Source organism: Microcaecilia unicolor, chromosome 2, assembly GCF_901765095.1.
Source record: "Microcaecilia unicolor chromosome 2, aMicUni1.1, whole genome shotgun sequence".
NCBI lineage: Eukaryota > Metazoa > Chordata > Amphibia > Gymnophiona > Siphonopidae > Microcaecilia > Microcaecilia unicolor.
The window spans coordinates 282,244,481-282,268,426 of NC_044032.1; the positions used below are offsets into that span (position 1 = coordinate 282,244,481).

The 23,946-nt window shown below is 40.9% G+C and overlaps 1 protein-coding gene across 1 annotated transcript in view; it reads left to right on the forward strand.

Moving 5' to 3' along the window:
• Positions 1 to 19,734, forward strand: part of MTAP (methylthioadenosine phosphorylase) — a 166,387-nt gene extending 146,653 nt beyond the window's left edge. The window contains exons 7-8 of the mRNA XM_030192434.1: positions 3,869 to 3,991; positions 19,540 to 19,734. Of these exons, the coding sequence (XP_030048294.1) occupies positions 3,869 to 3,991; positions 19,540 to 19,578 (162 nt within the window). The 3' untranslated portion in view covers positions 19,579 to 19,734. The remainder of the gene's footprint in view (positions 1 to 3,868; positions 3,992 to 19,539) is intronic.
• Positions 19,735 to 23,946: the final 4,212 nt, after the last annotated feature.

The window sequence follows — 23,946 nt, forward strand, 5'->3', positions numbered from 1 at the left end:
CCTTGGATGTATGCCATCCAACCCCATTGCTTTGTCCACCTTTAGTTTAGCTAGCTCCTCAAGAACACAGTCCTCTTAAAATCGGTTAGGGTCTACCACATTTGTGTTTGTCTCCTGCGTTCCTGCTGTTGGCCCTTCAGCTGTGAACATAGAACAGAAATATTTGTTAAGCAATTCCACTTTATCTTTTTCAGCTTCTCATATTCCTCATAATGACACTTAGCTTGGGTCGAGTCTGTGCAAGTCCACTTTATTTGTGTCGCTGTAACTCCTTGATCATTGCAGTACTTTTTAATATCAGTCTAAGTGGCTGATATATACAATTTTTCACCAACGGTAAACCATCATTTTTTTGGATGATATTGTCTTCTTTAATATTATGCTTAGGCTGGACGTAGGGTGTGCAATGATGTAAGGAAATGGTGTACATACATACATCTTGAACCGCCTGGTCACTGTAGTACACCAAAAAACTGTGCACAAACCATTATTATACACATATATATTTTATATTTTACTTTTTATTAATAATTTTTTTTGGTTCTTTTCTATAAAAACTATTTAAGACACAATTATATTTAAATTGTGGTTTCTGTATTAGTCATCAATTGTGATATTAGAAACCGATCTTCATAGGTTACCCAGAAATCGGATTAGTTAAAATTTAATGCCAAGAAGTGTAGAGTGATGCACTTGGGGTGCGGAAATCTAAAAGAGAGATACCGGATGGGAGGGAAGAGATTAGTAAGCTCGACTCAGGAGAGAGACCTTGGGGTGTTGGTGTCGGAGGATCTGAAGGTGAAGAAACAATGTGACAAGGCGACGGCCATGGCCAGAAGGATGCTGGGCTGCGTAGAGAGGGGCATAACCAGCAGAAGAAAGGCGGTGTTGATGCCCCTCTACAAGTCATTGGTGAGGCCCCACTTGGAGTATGGTGTTCAGTTTTGGAGGCCGTATCTTGCTAAAGATGTAAAAAGACTGGAAGCGGTGCAAAGAAAAGCTACAAAAATGGTATGGGATTTGCGTTGCAAACTGTATGAGGAGAGACTTGGAAGAAAGGAGAAACAGAGGTGATATGATACAGACGTTCAAATATTTGAAAGGTATTAATCCGCAAATGAACCTTTTCCGGAGACGGGAAGGTGGTAGAAATAGAGGACATGAATTGAGGTTGAAGGGGGGCACACTCAGGACTAATGTCATGAAGTATTTTTTCACGGAGAGGGTGGTGGATATGTGGAATGCCCTCCCGCGGGAGGTGGTGGAGATGAAATCGGTAATAGAATTCAAACATGCGTGGGATACAGGAATCCTGTTTAGAAGGAATGGTTCCATGGAATCAGCAGAGATTGATGGTGACGCCGGTAACTGGGAAACAAAACGGAAGCTGGGCAAACTTCTAGGGTCTACGCCCTGATCGTGACTGAATAGATAGGGGTGGGCTGGAGTGTAAATTTTAAGGGGCTTCGATGTTAGCTTCAGAACTTAGTACAAGAACAGTACTGGGCAGACTTCTACGGTCTGTGCCCTGAGAAGGGCAAGGACAAATCAAACTCTGGTATACATATAAAGTATCACATACCATGTAAAATGAATTTATCTTGTTGGGCAGACTGGATGGACTGTACAGGTCTTTATCTGCCGTCATTTACTATGTTACTATATGTTTAATAGTGGACTAGAGATTAAATAAGAACATATATAGCTTATTATATATTTATATATAAGAGCTTGCTAGGAAAGTGGAAAAGAAAGAGAAAATAAAAGCAGGAGCTGGCAGGAACAGTTGAGGGTTTTGATTTCAATGACTAAAGGAAAGAACCGGCAGAAACAGCTGATGTTAACGATACTGGGTGAGTTAGCTGAAGAAATTGCCAGGAACAGCTGATAAGAATGGTATCAGAAAGCTAGCTGGGAGGAGAAATTACCGCTCACCATCTATATAATAACCTACCAGAAAAAAAGAAGAACTACTGAATAAGATAAGTGTACTTATAGCTGTGAAGTATTGGCAAGTTTGAATATTCTCTACAGAAGTGTTACTGACTGATGTGGATATAAATAAGAAAATAAGAAAGTCAGTGAAAATATTAACAAAATAAGAAAAGTCAACAGGTGACAGATTTCTATTAATTTGTTTGTTGAATATTGTTCTCTCAATAGTAATATTTATGGACATAGGGCTCGTGGTTAATGGTTTTTCCTCCTAGTTTTTTTTGTTTTTTTACATTAACCGGTGAGCACCGGGTCATTCCGAAAATGGACCAATGGTAAGATTAGCTCCATTAATAGCGTGGCAGCTCATTTAAATATTGAGCAAAGTGTGATCTCTTTGAGACCTGTCAAGCTTGGAAGCGTTGAGGTCCAATTGGATAAAAATAGTAACTTAGATACCTGTTGGGAGAGCAATACTCAATTACCAACTGGGAAATAGAATAAGGAATTAGATTAAAACCAGTGGTTCCCGTAATTCAGATTGTGTTGAGTTATTATATATTTATGTAATATGAAGTTTCAATATTACCTATCTTTTCTGTATCAAGAATATTCTTGATTTAATTTGTGAATTGATAAAAAAAAATAACCATCAGATTCTGCAAAAAGAAGCATAAGAATCATGAGAAATCCTCTCTTCCTACCCACTAATGCTTGCTCCAACCTGGCATTATTTTTTGCAGTGGTAAGGCAGTTTTGTTTCGGGTGCTCGTTTCTGAGCATTGGCGAGGAATACAAATGACCTCATTAACATGAGCTTGACTACATTTGTATGCTACTTGCTTTGTTCGTCTACGTGCTGGTTTGTTCCTGCACTCCAGGTTTCTGAGCATTCTGCGCAGGTAAATGTCGCTAGTATGGCTCTAATGGCCTCTAGTGCCCGTGTTTACTTTTGAGCGTCGGTGCCTGAGTTCCTAGAAGGGAATCTGGTTTGGCTCATGGTGTGTGGTGTTGCTAAAAGACTTGATCACCAGTGTGAAACACTCTGATCCAGTGTGGGTGAGCTGATATGTGAAAAGACAAAAAAGTAGGGGTGGACCAAAGAAGACCTCCAGCAAACGATGAAGATTGTTAAATTTTTATTGACAAAGCACCTCACAGGGAAAAGGACCAGACATTGGACTGTGTTTCGGCGGGAAGCTGCCTGCCTCAGGGGTCGCACGCATTTTCCGACGTTATCGGGTAAAATGAAACTGGAGGTGCAGAAGTAGCTGCAAATGTATGCTATGCTGGTTGAATCACTACTCAGAGGATCCTGACGCCCATTTCTGGTGAGGTCTCTCCTCTGCCTAGATTTGCTGCTACTTCTGCAGCTCCAGTTTCATTTTACGTGATAATGTCGAAAATGTGTGTGACCCCTGAGGCAGACGTTTTCCTGCTGAAACACAGCCCCTTGTCAGGTCCTTTTCCATGTGAGGTGCTTTGTCAATAAAAATTTAACAATCTTCATTGTTTGCTGGAAGTCTTCTTTGGTCCACCCCAACTTTTTTTGCCTTTCTGCTTTGCTGTGCGTAGGGGTTGTTTCCTGATATATATATATATATATATTTTTTACCTTTGGACTCAGGTGATCTGTGAGTCACACATGACATTGTTCTAAGCTGTTAACATTGGTTAAGGAAGTGATAACTAGGATAAAACCATATCAGCAGTATTCCTGTAAATAATTTAAGAAATGTGCTCTTCTCAAATATTCACAGCCTACACAGTATAGAATTCTTTTAGTATAATTTCCTTTGTTGAAGAAAAAGTGGGATTCATTATTTTATTTATAAAACACCTGCAAAATGATTTGGAAGTGAGAAAACATAAGCCTGTTGTTTTTAAATGTGACTAAGCCGTTTATTTGATGTAGTTCTTATCATGTCTTTAGGTTTCGGTGGACAAGGTGTTAAAGATGCTAAAAGAAAATGCAAATAAGGCCACAAGCATCTTGCTAACAGCCATACCTCAGATCGCTGCCATGGGCTGGACAGAGACCCAGCAAAATCTGAAGGTTAGTCTGAAGCCCGAACTGCCATCCTGATGTGAACACATTTAAGACATAAGACTAACTTTACAGGTTTGTTTGGCATGGCATTCTCTCAGAGGATCATGTTTAGTGGTTTATTCTCCTGCTGAAATAGTAAATATTGATAAATAAGGCAGGGCTTACTTTGACAGGAATAGCTGGGGTTAACTATTGTACATCTGGCTGAATTGGCAGTCATATGTTTACAGAGCAGCTAAAGAGACTAACACCCCCCTTCTTTCATGAGAAGACTATATGAAACAAAAAGCGCCAAGCCACATAGGAAGTTTTATGCAGTTTGCATTTCAAAAGGCCCTTCTCCACTAGGAAACACCTGTTTACCTGTGGAAAATCCTTTGTTAAAACTGCCCCGTAATGGGTGGGACCGGGTTTTGGTAAGTGATATTCACTCCAGGGTTTCATTTCTGGTTCTGGTAAGTGATATTCACTCCAGGGTTTCATTTCTGGTCAGGTGCTGAGTCTCCAAGCCAGTGAAGAGCAGCATAAAAGACAGGACTTAAGAAAGCATTTTTAAATTGAGGAAGGGTTGATATCTCTGGGGCAGACCTGCCAAGCTACCCCACTCCAGGTGGGAGAGGCTTTAGCCAGGCCTGGTTTTGGAATTATATATCAAAAGTAGTAAGCTATTTGTAATCCCTGATTCTACCCACTGACATCAGAGCTACAAATTCCATGATGCATCAGGTCAGGTTTGTCAGAAGTCTAGGACTGGCCTAAAATCTCCCTCCTGGAACTGTTAATTCGAGAGTCATGTTGATGTACGATTTGTATTTCTGAAAATTGCAGAGGAGGGAGGGGAGGCAAAAATTTATGGTAGAAACAATCATGCAGTGTTTTAGCTGTGGGATTCCATTAGTTTTTTGATTTACCTTTTTAAGAATTTTCCCCCTGATATTCAATTCAGCCCCCGGTGATCAGCTGTTTTAAAGCCACTGATAGCTGCAGGCTGAATCTAACCTGGATATTCACTGCAGAGACCATATTCATTTTGAGCATTTGTGATGTGATATTGCACTTCAATATATCAGTTTCTTAGGATACTGCTAACCTTTTTGGTTTTTGTCACCAAGATAGAAAGGGGTAGATATTGAAAGGCTCCTTGTACACTTAAACCCTGCTCAGCAAGCCATCCTCGGATATTTAGCTGGGCTTAACTGCACAGTGCTGCTGAGTATTTCCTCTGACTGCCACAGCACTGTGCAGCTGGTGCCAGGACAGTCTGTGGGCAGAATCTGGAAGGAACCGGCAGTTATATGGGCAGTTGCAGTACCCAGTGCTGGCACCCGTATACCTAACCGGGCAAAGATGGGCTTGCCTTTTGTGTGGTCCTATCCGCACAATTAGCTATGCAGGCACTGGAATTAAATATCACCCATTATACCCATTAGTGGAGGAGTGGCCTAGTGGTTAGGGTGGTGGACTTTGGTCCTGGAGAACTGCGGAACTGAGTTTGATTCCCACTTCAGGCACAGGCAGCTCCTTGTGACTCTGGGCAAGTCACTTAACCCTCCATTGTCCCATGTAAGCCGCATTGAGCCTGTCATGAGTGGGAAAGCGCGGGGTACAAATGTAAAAAAAATAAAAAATATCACTAGTCAGTTGACCCAAACAAAAAAGAAGAGGATGTAGCTCTTCGAAGCTTCAGCAGACAAAACAGCAAAGTAGGGAAATACAGATAGCCTTCCAAGTAAGGTCCAAAAGATGACTCTAAGGACGGGAACAGAGGTTAATCTTTCTTTATTCAGGCGTCAAACTAGATCAAGAGTCAACATGGAGCTATGTTTCGGCATAAAATGCCTGCCTCAGGAGTCACAAGAACTACGCAAAAAAATATTATATATCAACATTCATAAAGCATAAACATAATGGCATGGTACTCTACAAATATGTTCTTTATTTTTTTTAGAAAGTTTTTTTATAAAAAGATGCACACATAACTAAAACATCCTGCTATCAAACCACAAAACAATATAGTTCCGTAGTATAAATGAAACAAAACTGCAATGAACTGGGATAGACTATTAAACACAAAACCAAATTTTAACAGGTATATAGGGCTTATTTAGAGTGCAAAGTTTATTTTATACGCAGCACTCTTCATAAAACTCTATGGGCCCTGTTTACTAATCCGCGCTGTAGGCGCTTTAACTTTTGAGTGCGCACTAAAAATTAGCGCATGCTAACATTATATTCCTATGAGTGTCTCTAGCATTTGCGTGTGCTAATTTTTAGCGTGCGCTAAAAATTTTGCGCACCTACAGCATGGCTTTGTAAACAGGGCCCTATATAAGTTTGCACATTTGTTTACTTTAGAATGTAGGCAATCTTTATGTCGGTGATTATTTCCTAATGGTATGGTTTGGCATTTTTTAAGGGTCTCTTAGGTGATTAGCCCCTTGGATGTTTTATTCATAAACATTCTTTGACTCATGCAGTAGTATCAGCCTGCCTGTCTGACATTGCTGCTTGGATGTCTCAGTGCCATCTGAAACTAAACATGACCAAGACTGAGCTTCTTATCTTTCCCCCTAAACCAACCTCTCCTCCTCCCCCATTCTCTATTTCTGTGGTTAACACTCTCATCCTTCCTGTCTCATCAGCTCGTAACCTTGGGGTCACCTTCGACTTCTCCCTCTCCTTCTCTGCACATATTCAGCAGACTGCTAAAACCTGTCGTTTCTTTCTCTATCACATATGTACATTTTTATCTCTTATTTAGTTTAATATATATTCATTTTAGATGTCAATTTGTTATAGTCAGCTATAGGTCCACACTGGAATTTACACTGGGGTGTCATAACATGGCTGAGCCACCCGGAATAGGGTGGTGGGAAGGAAGATATGTGAGAAACAGCAGGAGGGTCTGGTAACAGAGAACTCTCCACTGATTGGTAGGATGGCAAGTGTGTGGTGAGCCAATCAGGGAGAAGTCAGAGGGAATGAGTGAGCTCAATTTGGGTGGGCTGGCTCAGTTTGATAGCGAGCCCAGGCAGTGTGCGGGGTTTTCAGGTCCCGCCCACCCATTCTTTCAATGTTTACATACGGGGGGTCAATGTGGTATAGGGAGTATTTATTTATTTATTTTGCTGCATTTATATCCCACATTTTCCCACCTATTTGCAGGCTCAATGTAACTTACAATATAATACAACTACAATCACATTGATGGAATAGAGAATCAGAGTATATATAACAGATAAGGTGCATAGGAATATTATGGCGATCATATTAATGGAGAAGAATTTCAGAATTATTGCTATTAAGGTTCATATGAAAATTATGTTGATTAAGAAGTGGGTAAGTGGATAACAACATAATATAATGATATCAGGACAAGGTATAATTGTCAGTAATTAGGATAAATGGATAACAACATAACATAATGATATCAGGACAGGGTATGATTATCAGTAATTAGGGTGTAAATAAAATAGGCAAATTAAAAGAGTTCCAATATAAAATTGTGTCTGGTGTAGTTTAGGAGTCAGATCGTTATAAGGGATCCATTTTGTACGCTTTATTGAACAAGTAAGTCTTCAGTAGTTTCTGGAAGGTCATCAAGTTGCGTGTTTTTCTTATAGTAGTTGGTAATTCATTCCATCGTTGTGTACAGATGTATGAAAAGCTAGATGTATGTATTGATTTGTATTTAAGTCCTCTGCAGTTGGGATAATGGAGGTTTAAGAAAGTACGTGATGAACTTTTGTTGTTTCTCTCTGGTAGATCTATAAGTATGGCGTAGACTTTTGTCTGGGGACGGGGTTGTGGGTTTTATTTAACTTCAGTGTTTGAAATACAGACGTTTGGAATACAGAAGTTAATCATTATGGGGAAGAACATTGTGAGGTAGTTTTGGAATGGTTCATGTGTGGTAATGCTGTGGACTTGGGGGAATGGGATGGTGTCTCAGAGTCGTGGACCATGCCTGTGGGTCAGTGATAAATCGTCAGTCAGTTCATTACTGTCTGTCCATGGAATGGTTACTATTGTAAAATTGTTTCTGTTAAAAGGTGTGTGTTAAATGATTGGGAAATCTTATATTAAATTTAATAAAGCTGCGATCGATTTGTGCCACAAGTTGTGTCTGGTGAAGTTTTGTAGGGCGTGTGAATGCTTATGTTAAGGTGTATACACTACTGGTCACTTTGTACATGTGTTTTTTTTATATATACAGTTTTTTATTTACCTTTTATCCACACACATTTTATATATATATATATATATACTAGTAAAAAAGGCCCGTTTCGGTAGGCAATGAAACGGGCACTAGCAAGGTAATCCCCCACCCTCCCTCACTGTCTCACTCTGTCCCCTCCAATATCCACGCCGCCCTCCCTCCCTTCCTTCCGAGTTCCAGACCCCCCATCCCTCCCTTCCAGTTCAAGGCCCCCTCACGCCCCTCCCACCGAGTTACAGACTCCCCCTCCCTCCGATTTCAACCCCCCCCCCCCTCCGCGTTACTGACCCCTGGACCCCCCTGCCGCGACCCTCTCGACCCCCCCGCCCGCCGCCAAAAACCCTCCCCCGCCGCCGTCGCGTACCTGTGCTGACGGGGGACCCCGACAGCCGAAGTCCTCTTCTCATCTGCACCGGCGTTGCTTGCTGAATGGTCTGATCAAGTTTCTGTGCGTGCGTCTGATGTCAGAGGCACGCACAGAAACTTGATCAGATCATTCAGCAAGCAACGCTGCGGCAGCCGAGAAGAGGACACAGTCGCTGCTAATGCACCCGGAAGTGGGAGACGTCATCATTTCAGGAGATAGATACAGAAGCACGAATGCGTCAAGGCTTATGTCCACGCAGTCAGCTTTAGAATGTTGGAGGTGCGTTTTATTATATAGGATATATGTAATTTTTCATTATGTATACCTTTTTTGTATATTCTTAACATTTTGTAACACCATAATGTTTACTTTTATGAATGTTTATTGATATATATATATATATATATATATATATATATATATATATATATATATATATATATATATATATATATATATATATTTATTTATTTTTGTGTGTAGTTCTTGTGACTCCTGAGGCAGGCATTTTATGCCAAAACATGGTGCTCCAGTAAAGATTGACCTCTGTTCCCGTCCTTGGAGTCGTGTTTTGAACCTTCCATGGAATGCTGTGTGCATTACCCTACTTTACTAATCAGTTGATGATAGTGGTGGATAGACTCAGGAGTAATGTAAGGAAATACATCTTTATGGAAAGGGTGGTGGAGATGAAGACTATCTGAATTCAAGAAAGCATTGGACATGCACAAAGGATTTCTGAGGGAGGGGGAGGGATAGTATAGATTAGTAGTTATTATGGATGAGTATACAAGATAGTCCATATTATCTTTACCTGCAGCATTTTCTGTGGAGTCAATATTCAGCTGCCGTTGTCAAAATTTGTTTTTAATCCTGCCTGCAATGGTCAAAAATGTCTGGATATTTAAAAGCCCCCCCCCCCCCCCCCCGTTTACAAAGTCACACTAGCGGCTGTTGGTGCGGTAATACCAACACAGCCCATTCACTTTGAATGGACTGTATCTGCATTGCCACGCGGCTTTGTAAACGGGGGGGGGGGGGGGGGGGTTAGTGGTTTCACAAAGGCTTTGAAATTTTATTTATTTCCTAGAGGAAGTGCTGTTTGATGTTTTCACGTATTTTAATTTGTATGTGTGAGTTTTATATTTTGTTTTATATTTGTAAACCATCCTGAATGACTTTTGCCTAGAGGAGGGTATATAACAGTTTTTAAAATAAATAAGTTAAGCCACTAACTGCATTATTTATCTTGATAGTGTCTGCTCAGTTTGGGTGGGCTGGTTCAGTTTGCTAGCGAGCCCTCTACTATTTGGATTTCTTCCAGGTACTTGTGGCCTGAATTGGCCATTGTTGGAAGGAGGATACTGGGCTAGATGTGCCATTGGTCTGACTCTGTATGGCTATTCTTATGTTCTTATGCTCTCCAGAAAACTTAGGACAGCTTTTTAAAAATCTGTTCTAAGTTATCTGGAAAATTCTGAGACCCTTCGGCTCCACCTCTTCTCCACCCTGACACACTCTACATATTCAGAGGCACTGTGTAAATACCAGGTCCAGTATCACCATCTTGATTTATAGGGTCTTTTATCAGTTGCATGAGTAGAGTCCCATGAAGGGAGTCCAGGGTCCTTTCTGCAGATAGAACATTCCAGTCAACATCTGGCAGATTAAAATCTCCAATATGCATCACTTTTCCCTTCATTGCAGTCATGTGCATGTCTCAGACTACATCTATATCCAACTTTATGGTTATTCTGGAGATTTGTAGATCACACCAGTATAAGTGGAGGTTCTATTTCTCCTTTCAAAGATGATATACAGTGCTTCTTTCCTTTTTCATATGGCCTGGTTTTCAGGTGCCTTAAACAGTTTTTATGTGTCTACCCTGTCTTTCCTGATTATAATCTGTTATGAAACTGTGAAACAGCTAAAATATCCAGATCTGCCTCTGCCATTAGAGCTCACAACACTGGCTTTGGTTTTCTTGAACTTAAACTATGAACATTTGTGCTTATAGCCTTCACACTGTTTCTACTTCCATACTTCTCTGTCTTGTTTTCTCTCGTCTGTTCCATCATGTTTATCATTGGATGTCCTTGGACTTGAGGCACTGATGAGAGTCATGTTACTGGCTAAAGTTCTAAAAACCATATGATGTTTCATTAATATCCAGCTATGATGTACACACCCAGAGACTTAATCAACCAGCTGTTTCATTTTGACCATCTAGATAAGCCTGTCTGTTGAATCTGGAGCCCTCTAGCCATTTAACTTCCATCCTGTCTTCTCCATCTTAAACTCCTGCTTACACCTGTCATTGTGCAAAGTAACTTTAGTTTTCCAAGAAAGCATAAGTATCACATATGTGTTGCATTGCTAGTTATATGAGAAATACATATAAACTTTTATAAATAGCTGCAAAATGCATTTCCAACGTATACGCTGAAAAACAAATCATGAAGTCCAACCTTTGGGGAAAAGCAAGCAAAAGTTCATAAAGAAGATACATTATAAATTTGTTTTCAACTAAGGCTTTCAAATACCTTCTAGATTTACTCACCTGGGACAAAGTGAACTCACTATGAATGCCTGCCCCTAGAGGACCCGCAGACCCATTTCTCCCTAATAACTTGTGGGCAGTGGGAACACATTATATGCTTTTCTTCCCTGGTGAGTACACCTTTCCTACAGCCCTTGTTCTTCTCCTCTACTCCTTCAGTCTGCTTTCACTAGTTTTCACCATTCATCTGCACTATATCCACCTCATCACTAAATAACACGTATATGCTATACAAATTAGCATGTATGCAGTATACTGAGCATATACTGTTTCTCATTTCTGAGTCGCCTTACTGCTGACCTGTATAAAATTAAGCCTGACACATAGGAATGATTGTCAGTGCAGAAGGCAGAAGCAGGAAAATATCTGGACCCTAGGAGAAGAGGCAGAAGACACCAGGAAACAGGAGAGTATCCGAATCCCAGAAGAGGCAGGAAGTATCAAGAAACAGGGGAGCATCTGGACCCCAGGAGAAGAGGCAGAAGGTACCAGAAAACAGGAGAGCATCTGTGCCCCAGGAGAAGAGACAAAAGAAGGAAGCAGATGGGAAGGAAGAAAGTAAAGAGACATTTGAGCAAAAGCATGATGGCATCATCCTGGAGGCTCAGTCCACACCTGTCCACCAGCTTGACCAACTTACACCCTCATGCAATATCCAGCCAGGAAAGTACACAAGAAGGACTGGTTTCAGATAGTAACTCACCCAGCCCTAGCATATTCACCTTACTGACACAAGGAAAATCTACCTGCCCTGACTCTGAAGGTCACCAGCATTTGCTAGCCCCCTTCTTTTAATGTTGGAGCCAGGACTAGCCTTGCCCTGATGGTGCCTTGTATAGGTAAAAATAATAATAATAAGTCACACCTTTCTTGAAACAGCTTCATTGGTTGCCTGTTATTTGGCAAATATACTTTAAGGTTTTAAGATTGATTTTTAAAAATTTTGTGGATAGGGCTCCATCGTGTTAAGCTGCCACCTTGAAGATTTATGTTCCACTACGCTCTTTGCACTCCAGCAACCAGGCTTTGCTCGAGGTTCCAAACTTCCAACGCATCAGGTTTGATATATATAGGAAATCAGTATGTATGGTTCCAGGTCCATCGTTGTGGACATTTTTGCCATCAGATTTGAGACATATTGAGTCTCTGTTTCCTTTTGTAAACGGTTGAAAGCCCATTTGTTCCAACAGGCATCTTATAATATAATTTCAGGTTTTTTTATGCTTTGATGTTTTAGTTATGTTGTCAATTTGTATTGTTTGATTTTATTATATGTGTACTATTGTAAACTGCTTAGTTTTGTAGGTAAGTGGGATATAAGAAAGTTTTTAAATAAATAAGGCAGTTGCAATGTACTGAGAGAGGGATGTTGCATTTGCAGTGCCAGCTGTTGCTACAGCCACAGGAAGCACGCAGTCAAGAGTAGGTTAAAATCACAAAGAAAAGAACTCTGAAAACAAAAAGAAATGACTGGCTACAATGGTATCTGTACTAAAAGAAAAACACTACACACACACACACTCTGGAAAGCAATGACCATCATAATCTAAAGGACTTCGTTGAATGCCTCTTTTATTAGAGACCATTATACCATTGCGCCTTATACGGTATGAAGTGTACATTGTGCAGTCTTGCCTCATTGTTTTGAAGGTGTGAGTAAACATGGATAAAGGTGAGCAAGTTGATACAAAGACCTGTTTTACATAGAACATTGAGATGTCTTAAGAACAGATATTCATATTCAAAAATATGTTCTACGATTTCTAAACTTAAACTTTAATAACTGTGAGGATGTTAGAAAACTAAGTGACACAGAAAGTGGTACTAATGTGAGGTAGTCTGGTTGGCCCATTACAGTCTTCCCTTTTATTCCTGTACTTACTGTAAAGATATATCCCAGCTGCCAATCATGATGTATGACAGCATGTAAGATATCTTTCCTTTTCTATGAGAGTTTTTGTTGTTTTTCCCCCTTCTACTCTACCCTCTTGGACTGATGAGGTTCTTCTACTTACTTCACATTCATCACCCCTCCCTTTGCATCACTATCCACAAAACGTTGTAATAATCTATATAACTACCAATGTCAGCATTGCTGTTGGTTGACGATCCAGGCCCCAATGTGGCCTGCCAGGTAGAATGTCTTTGCCCTAGCACCTAGTGGTGTCTAATTCACCTTTCACTTTTAGCTTCCAGGCCATGGATTTTGAAAGGGAAACCTCACACTGAGTATCCCTTTCAAAATTTGCAGGCCTTCTGATGCTATGAGGTGGCTCTTCCCTGCATGCTTTATAGGTGTAAAGTGTGCTGGGAAAATCAGGAGGAAGCAGGCATGGGGATTTTAAAATGAATTCCTCACATGTACTTCTGCCTCAAGTACTGCCTCCTTACCCCATACAGGTCTTGGAGCAATTTTCTAAGGAGGGGTTCCCGTGAGTAAATCCATTGAACTGCCTAAATCCCTTTGAAAACTGTTCCCTGGGTCTTATAGGAGAAATTTTATAAAGGCATTTTTGTGTGTACCTGGTTTATGGTTTATTAAATTTGCTATACTTCTTGGCTTATATAAGTACACAGCGATTTACAATGAAATAAAAAAAAGAACTCCAAATAAAGTAAAGCATGAAATAACTGTGAGCTTTAAATAACTGTAGGTGTGTGTTGTATTTTTTGATTTGAAAAGTCGCTTAAGAAGTAAACTGTAATGGGGCTCAAAAGAAAGGAGGCACAGGGAAGAGAAACAAAAAGGTGGAAAAGTGGAGCTGTAGCAGTAGGCTTAAAAACCAGCTGGACTACACTGCACCATGTGAATAAAATAATTTAATCCACCACCCACATGGAAGAATCATAGAAAACAAGGAAACCAGACTAGGCAATATTGTTGCTTTTGAAATCTGGGGCTGTGGAAATGATGTACAGCAAGGAGCTGTCCGAGGTGCTGGGAACCTGCAATTTGAGCAGGGTGAGGCGTGATTCCAGCAGAGACCCTTGAGCAGCCAGTTAACTTTTTCCACTGTTAGCAGAAGAGTTTCTTACTGGCTGGATATACAGAAGAAAAAGACAAGATCTCTCAGGCAATCAAAGCCCTCATTCTTTGCAAATTATTACAGTACCTTTATTCAGTACAGATTTTTCTTATAGTTTGAGAATGGGGAAACAATTCCTTTTAGAGTACTACTACTACTATTATTTATCATTTCTATAGCGCTACAAGGCATACGCAGCGCTGTACACCATACACAAAAAAAGACAGTCCCTGCTCAAAGAGCTTACAATCTAGATAGAGTAAGACCCAGTATGTGTTAGGCCAGAGATCGGCAACCCTTATACACACCACATGGTGTGAAACTTGGATACCTTTTCCACACACCACTTATTTTGTAAATTTATGAATTGTCTTTGCTAATCTCAGAATGCAGGAAATTAGAAAGTCAGCATATCGGTTCTAAAAAATATGTTGACATAACAAAAGGAATAGAGTGGAGGAGTAGCCTAGTGGTTAGGGTGGTGGACTTTGGTCCTGGGGAACTGAGGAACTGAGTTCGATTCCCACTTCAGGCACAGGCAGCTCCTTGTGGCTCTGGGCAAGTCACTTAACCCTCCATTGCCCCATGTAAGCCGCATTGAGCCTGCCATGAGTGGGAAAGTGCGGGGTACAAATGTAACAACAAAAAAAAAAAGAATAGCATGTTGGGTGGCTGGAGGACCCAGAATTTTGCCATCCTCTCTTTTCACATAAGCAAAGGTTGGCAGGAAGCGTCTCCTTGAGACATGGTGCATACTTTTTGCTATTTGTGTGTTACTTCCAAGCCAAAAAAGCATGCTTTGTTGAAATATTTTTATGATTAATGTTTAGTGTATTTTGATATCACAGTAATTCTGTTACATTTGTGACTGAAGTCCTGTACTAATCACTTATCCTCCCTGTTTACTAAGCCGTGCAGCAGTGCCGACATAGCCCATTCAAAGTGAGTGGGCTGTGTCAGCACTAGTGCACAGCAGCCGCTAGTGTGGCTTAGTAAATAGGGGGATTCGTTTTACTAGCTTTGCTATTTCTGAAAGAGCATACCATAATTTTCTAAAATTTAGTAAATTGACAATATTTTGTCATGACACTTGTGAAGATTCAGATCACTAATCAGAGATAGATAAGGGTAAAAAAGATCACCATCTTGATACGTAGTATACTTTCTTTTCTAAATCATCTATTCAAATCAGCTAATACTTTTTTTTAAAAACAAAATTTATATGGTAATATAGTGAATGACTGTGTCAGTTTTGGGTTTTTTTAAAGGCCATGCACTAATTTCCCCATTAGTGCATGGCCATTACTCCCATTTAGGAGGCAGTAAGGGCTCCCACACTACTGCTGCGCTAATCAGGTAGCACGCAGTAATGTGCCCACGCTACCTAATTAGCGCAGGTACACCTGCTCTTTACCTCCAGACACGCCTCCCATGGCAAAACATTTAATATTCTTTACCGCGGGAGTAGTGCGTGCTGATTGCCAAACCCACAGGATGCCTCACTGTGTCCTGCAGTAGTGTCCTTCTACCGTGCAGTAGGCTTACCACGCCTTGAGGTTTTTTTTAAAGTTCATATTGTGAATATGTGACATTGGTTTGCATTTTAATTGTGGTTGTGTAATTATTTTCCTTTTTATTGTAAACCGCTTTAATATTTTATTGTATCCAGCAGTATATCAGATCAAATCGAGAAAATTGATTCAGAGAGAATTTAAGAGAGAAAGTATGGTGTTTTTCATAGATTAGAGATTTTCAAAATCAAGTTGTTAAAAAAATTATAACCACGTCTGAGCTAGTACTATTATCGACAGGAAGCAAAGAATCTGGGGAAAATTTGGAAGAATTTATATGAATTTTCTTTGGTTTTTGATTATCTGGTATTAAAGCTAACATTGGGTTTAAGGCTGGAAGGAGGCTGGGACAGCTAAAATAGAGCTTTAATTTAAACAAAAGCTCTTGGCATAAATTGCTGGCTTAGTAAAAATCTGCCTCCTTGAGAAAAAACACATTCATTTTTTATTTTTTTTGTTTAAATCAGCTTCCAAAACCAGGCAGCTGGATTCTAAAAGTGTATGCTGGTAAGCTGTGTTATTTGTCTGTGATTACAGTGAGTGCTGCCCAGCAAGTAAGTCTGAGTGAAAACAACGGCATTGGAAAGTGCCCTTCTTAGAGTAGGGAAGTCAGTTACTAGTACACGTGAATTAAAAATTATTCTTTTGTTTAATTTGTTAGCATTCCCATTAAAGTGATTGATGAATTCAAAGCTCATACACAGAGAAGATAGAGAGATTGCATCTTTTATTGAATTATAAAGTCAGATCAGTAGAGACAATTCTGGAGCCTTGCTTCTATAAAGACAAGGAGAAGACTTGAGCCCCAGCGTCAACAAGGCGAACACCTTACTCAAGAATGAAAAGAAAATAAGTAACTGTTATATATACACAAGCAGAACAAAGACAAAAGAAAAAAGACAGAGGGGACAGAGACCAACAGAAAACAATTCTTATCTGAGTAGTGTTACACTGGGATGTCCTGAGGTTCTTTCTAGTCCTTGAAAGGATAAGTCTTGAAAGATAAGATTTATTTACAAAGGATCAGTTTTTTGGAAATTAGACCTGAAGTCATAAAGCTGTATAGTTGTTTAAGAGCATAAGAATAGCCATACTAGGTCAGACCAATGATCCATCTAGCCCAATATCCTGTTTCCAACAGTGGCCAGTCCAGGTCACAAGTAATTGGCAGAATCATGGGGCAAGCAATGGCTTCCCCCATGTACATCTCAATAACAGACTCTGGACTTTTTTATTTATTTATTTGTTGCATTTGTATCCCACCTTATCCCACCTCTTTGCAGGCTCAAAGTGGCTTACAATACATCATGAGTAGTGGAAGAATGTTAGTAATAAACATTTAGTATTGCATGTTCTTGGTCAGCATGATAAGAAAAGCAAAGTAGTAGTATACAAGCAGAAATTAGGAGACAGTTCTAAAATTAAATAGGCGAGTTGTGCATATTCACTTGGGTTGATCTTTTTGGTATGCTCTTTCAAAGAGATGGGTCTTCAGTAGTGCGCGGAAGTTCGCTATTTCGTATATCGATTTCAAGTTGCTCGGCAGTGCATTCCATAACTGTGTGCTCAAGTAGGTGAAGTTTGACGCATGCATTAATTTGTATTTCATTCCCTTGCAACTGGAACTTGTCTAAACCTTATTTTAAAGTCGTGAACAATGATAGGAAAGAAATAACTTACACAATCTTACTCAATACTCTTTCTCTAAAATTATAGCTCATAAAACTTCAAATACCAATACTGTCACTGAGGTAAAAAAAAAAAACCACATAGGGGAAAAAGCCTCAGAACCCTTCTTCCACTTCTGTATGTCAGAAGAAAATATGGTACAATTTTCCAGGGTACAATCACTTCACAGGCATAAAAAAAACCCTCAAGTATAAATTTGTTAAAACTTCAGTGAAATCAACTTTCATGGATACTATACACAATGTGACGTTATTAAAATATTTACACCTAACTCAAACATTTATGCAACTCTTATGTTCCGCTTGCACCGACTATGGCCAGAGTTTCTCCAAACAGGCTGTATCAAGGTGCGGACCATGATTCAGCTTACTGTTGCTTTATCTGCTTGAAACATCACAAGCAGACAACGCAACAGTAAGCTGAAACACGGTCCGCACCTTGATACAGGCACAGTGAGTCTCCATTTTGGTTAATTGATCAGCCACAGAGGAGTTTTTTTTTTATCTTGCTAAGAGTTTTGCCAAATTGACCACAGAATATTTTGAAACTTATGCTAAGTTTACTTGTAATGCATTTCCATACGTGTTATCACAGCCCAAAGATCATTTAAAGTAACCTCCATCCTAGGTGCAGCTGAAGGAGGGTTTAAATTTGATGCATTTACTGTAAATTTTACAGGTTTAAGCACCGGGATAGCAACTACTTCAGGTATTTGAGAAGAGTCACCAGATAAATCACTTTCCTTCAACTAAATTGTTATCTGTAGCAGAGATCAAAACTTTCTCAAATGAAGCTGTGGGCTGGGAGGGTGAGGTTCATTCAGTCAATGATAATGAAGCTTCTTTGGGAGACATTAACCTCTGTCCTGAAGAAGGGAGTGCACCAGGGTGACAAATCCTTTCTACAAAGAGGGACACTCTTTTCCAGCACCAACTCCCACAGTTTTTGCTTTACGTTTACCCGTAGTATGAATAATAAAGAAGAGAGTTCCCGGCTCTTCAGACAGCTCCAAAGTGGCGGAACTGGCCACATACCATGGTAAGGGCACAGATTTAATCCAGCCGGGTTCTTGCCTGCAGAGTCAGCAGATTCGCTTGTGCCCACAGCAATGCCTGTGTCCCGACTAGAGCAAACACAAGTACAAGCTGTTCCCCTATTTGACTGATCCTTATCTGCTACTATATTTTATCTGCCCGATATTCAAAACAATTTAGCAGGCCGCTGACTAGTTAAGTCGTTTGGGCGGGGCTATCCGCTAATATGCAGCGGCACTTAACCGGCTAAGTGCCACTGAATATCACAGCACCGAACACAAAGCCGGCTATTTTGGGGGCATTCCAGGGGTGGAGTCAGCACTTAGCCACTTCAGTGCTAATATTCAGCACTTAAGTGACCAGGGTAGCACATAAATGGGACCATATAAATGTCTTCTGTCTTTATGCAATAACCCATGGCTGATTAAGTGATGCATATCAACTAAGTGGCTATGTGTTAGCCAGCTTCAAAATAACGGGATATTCAGAGCCGAAGCCTGCATGGGTCCTGGCTTTGAATATCCGGGAATAACGCCATTGGCTTGACCCCTATGTGCTTTTGTATTCTAGATAGAAAGCTCTGTGTCCTCCAAAAACATTGGCTTACACAACTTGCTGATTTCTGATAATAACGCATAAAATGTGACCTTTATCCCTGCAAGTATATTGAGCTTTATCTGTGGTATAAGAGTCAAGGTGTGACGCTCTAAACCTTCACCTTTCATACCATATGTTAATTTTGAAATTTTAGTAGCTAGCACCTTATAAGAATGTATTTTTTTCAGTCTTGCAGCATGTACAAAGCCAGACAGAATATAATTTCTTTTAGGGAAACTCAATTTTACACCACAGCCAGAGAAATCACACTGAAATGGGCAATGAGACAGTTTTTCCTTTCTACGTGATGCCCTGTAAGCTCATTTACTGGCTTGGTTCCCAGAAATATGCTGGCTTTTGCTCTTTGGTTATGGTGGTACATTTGTGCAGAGATAATGTGTGTTGTCTTTCCAGTACAGTCGACATGGACAGACCTTGAACATGAACCTGACAGTGAGCCTGCTTTAACTCCTTGGAATTTTGTGTTTCAGAACACTGTGGAATTTTCTACCATGTTGCCAAGACACTAAACCTCTATCAAGTACTGATGTCAACCCAAGGAGAAAAACCAAGCATTGCTGAAATCACAAGCTGGTATTAGAAACATGTTTGTTTGAAAAGTATGGAATAATATTGGTACTCTCTTTCTCTTTTGGCTGGCAAATAAAATTAACTAATGAAGTCTACCTATGCTACGTGATTATTTGGCTGGTGTAAGAAATGGTCTTCATATGATGCAGATGGGCTGAAAGCACAAGAACAGTCACAAGAGGTTCACTACCAGGAGTCAAGTATTTCATTCCAGCTAATCTAAGAGCTCTCAGCCAGGCACTACCTCTCCTGCACCCACAGGCCCCAATGTTTGGATTTTTGACTTCAAGGAGACTGGTAGAGAGGACTGCAGAAAGCAAAACATTCCCTTCAAAAAAATCTTACCAAGTAGCAGTTCTTGAATTAGAAATACCACCCTTGACCCTACCACATAACTCCATTTATGCCACCTAGCTGATCATCTGAGAAATTTGGGGGCCCTTTTACTAAGCTGCGTAGGCACCTACGCGTGCCCAACGCATGTCAGTTTTGAGTTATCGGCCGGCTACCGCGTGGCCCTTGCTGTAAGTTCATTTTTTACGCGCGGCCGCTATGCACACCCGAAAATAATTTTTATTTTCAGGCGCGCGGCAGAAACCTGGCGGTAATCGTCATTGTACGCACGTAGACGATTACCGCACGGTTACCGCGTGAGACCTTACCGCTAAGTCAATGGCTGGCGGTAAGGCCTCAGACCCAAAATGGACACGCACCAGTTTTTATTTTGCCGCACGTCCATTTTCAGCAAAAATCTTAAAAAGGCCTTTTTTACAGGCCTGCTGAAAAATGGATCTGCGCGTGCCTACACAAGCGCAGCCCATTTTTCGACGTACCTTAGTAAAAGGGCCCCTTGCTAACTCTGGTGTCTGGAGAACCAACCTACAGCCTTTCACTGAGTTGGGGAGCATGAACTAGTTCTTCCTTACAATCCCTAGAGCAGCCCTGGCCCTTCCTCCTGTGGATTTCCTATTCAAACAGAAACTTCTTTATTTTGGGAGAGAGCTGCTGTTAAAACACTGAGGGTATTCTGACTAGTCTTGTGTTCAAATAACACTGTGGTTTTACTGCTATGGAGAATAGTATCTGGTACACTGTGGCGGGAGGAATGAGCACACTCTTCATGTATCCCTCATCTGTCTTTTATTGTCTCTCATCACAGTTTCCTATTATAAACCTTAGTCTTTCATTTACTATGCTTTTAATACTCCATCTTCCCCATTACTTTCCCCATAGTCCTATTTGCACAGTTTAGTTCTGTCAGCCTTCTGCTTTGGTTAATTTTGAGATTGTATTATATCCTTCCATGGAGGAGTGGTCTAGTGGTTAGAGCACCAGTCTTGCAATCCAGAGGTGGCTGGTTCAAATCCCACTGCTGCTCCTTGTGATCTTGGGCAAGTCATTTAATCCTCCATTGCCTCATGTGAGCCCTCCTGGGACAGAGAAATATCCAGAGTACCTGAATGTAACTCACCTTGAGCTACTACTGAAAAAGGTGTGAGCAAAATCTAAATAAATAATTACTAGTCTCCATTCTGCCCATGGCTAGCATGAACCCCTTGTGACAGGGCCTACAAGGTGGACACCCATGATTTAAAAAAAAAAAAAAAACGGAAAATGATCAGTTTCTTGTGACTTGTTTTCTAATTACCATCCTTAACCTGAGGTTGATCTCTTCCTTAATTACATGAATATGGAAGTGCAATGTGATTGTTTTAAGTTGGTTATGGAAAATGAAGTGTTTTTGAGCATTCTGCTCTAATATCGCAGTAAACCTGTGTTGCGTGGCATGCACATCTTGAATGTTTTTCACAATGGGTGCAGCTTCAAATCAGAATTATCAGCTTGAGTGCTGCTAGTGTGCTGTGTGCTATTATTATGGTTTATATAGTGCTGCAAAGTACATACACAGAGACAGGTAAGAGAGAGTGTCTGCTCCCTTGAGCTTACAGTTTAGTCAGTCCAAGACACACAACAAAAACAAAAGGCTCAGAGATAAGATGGCAAGGACATGACAGGGAAGATCTAAAGCAGGGATATAACAATGATGTGTAAAGCTATAAGAACTAAGATATCTTGAGACATCAAAGCAGTTCATTTACAAAAACAACCGGTGAGAGGCATGAGGGATTTTTATCTGTCTTCTTGAGACAAATGTGTACTTGAAAAGCAGCTTCATTCTCTACCTGGCAATCCTTTCACAGCTAGTTAAGCATTTTATTAATGTTACTCTGTAATGATTATCAGCAGAAGTTTTCTTTCAAAATATCACTAAAGGAGACGAACATATGCAAATATTTCACACATTTTTAATAACATTAGTTGAAATATTTCAAGTACGGAAGGCATTTGGATTATATTGCACGATTTGATAGATGTTAAGGCCAATTTACATAGAACAGTGAGATTGGAATTGAGATGTCCAGGTTGGGATGTGCACGGTTCTTGTGATATTGTACAAAAGGCTCTGCTGAACACAGTCTTTTGTAAAGTACATGAAAGAACACGTGTGTATCTGCTTGCAGGCGCAGCAGGAACAGCCATTTTACAAATATATTTTTTTAAATAAGCAAAATCTCATCAGGCTTCACATGGAAGCAGCAATTTCACAGCTTCTATATGTAAGAGGAACCTTCTGTACATGTAAGCCATCCCATTAAATAAATCTATTTGTAAAAGTACAGCCAATTACATGCAATTTTTGTTTTGGGAGGTAGAAATAATCAATCGTGACATCATCAGAAAGGGCCATAAAGAAACGCTGACTCTTTAAGCTAGAAATTGTGGCTATTACCTACCTGCTACTGCCCTGACAAGCAGATGATCAAAAGCCACGCGCTGTTCCAAACAGCGCTCTAAAATAGCACTGGAACAGCATGGGGCTTTACCGCAGCGATGATTAGAAATAATTGCATGCAAATTTAAGCACAGTTATCTCTGATAATGGGGTAGAAGTGCGGGAGAATTGTACCTGAGCGTGGGCTCAGCACAATCCTCCCGCACTTGTTTGACAGGTCTGGGCTGTCAAACACAGGGGCTGGAGGTCCATGGGACCACCAGGCCCCAACTACTCCTGCCCTGAGCAACAGGTCCCCCCGACGATCCCCCCCCCCCCCCCCCCCCCGATTCAGGGAAGGCTGGAGATCCAGTGGGTCTCCAGCCCTCCTAATTCCCCTCAACAGTCTCTGGTGGCCTAATGGGCGCCCAATCAACCCCTCCCTCCGCTGGACCACCGATTCCTCCGGGGGGGGGGGGGGGGGTTGGTTGGTCACCCATTAGGCCACCAGAGATTTGTTGAGGGGAATTAGGGGGGCTGGAGACCCACCAGATCTCCAACCCTCCCTGAACCTGGGGGGGGGGGGGGAGGACCAGAGGTCCTCCGGACCTCCAGCCCCCTGTCACTGGCAGGTTTGCTGTTGGGGGGAATGGGGCTTGCCAGCATGCAAATGCATGCTGGACAGGGCTCACCATTCCTCCCCAATGATCTGCAAACCCTAATGCCAGTAGGGTTTGCTGCGGCCAGCGACCCAATCTTTGGCGCGCTGGCTGCTGATCATTGGGGATGAATATTTTTAGCTCTGTTTAGCATGCATTTGCGTGCTAGTTGCGTTCAGAGCCCTCGAGCGCGTTGTTTCATGGGGCGCTAGTATGGCGCTAACAGCCTCTAGCACCGGCATTTGCTTCTGATCATCCCCATGTGAGTTTGTTTCTGCCTGGTTTTACTGGACTTGTGCTGTTTAATTGTGATTGCTAACATCTAGCAGTGTTTTTTCATCTTGTAAGAATGTAAGCATTGCTGTACTGGAACAGACTGAAGGACTATCAAGCCCAGTATTCTGTTTCCAACAGTGGCCAGTCCAGGTCAGAAGTATCTGGCAAGATCCCAGAACAGGAAAGCAGATGTTATGCTGCTTATCCTAGAAATAAGAAGTGGAGTTTTCCAAGTCCATCTTAATAATGGCTTATGGACTTTTAGGAAATTAGCCAAACCTTTTTTTAAACCCTGCTAAGCTAATTGGCAACAAATTCCAGAGTTTAATTACACGTTGAGTGAAGAAATATTTTCTCCAGTTTGTTTTAAATATACTTCTTAGTAGCTTAATTGCACGACTCCTAGTCCTAGTATTTTTAGAAAGAGTAAAGAAGCAATTCGCGTCTACCCATTTCACTCCACTCAATATTTTATAGACCTTTATCATATTTCTCAGCCGTCTCTTCTCCAAGCTGAAGAGCCCTAGCCACTTTGGCCTTTCCTCATAGGAAAGTCGTCCCGTCCCCTTTATCATTTTCGTCGTCCTTCTCTGTACCTT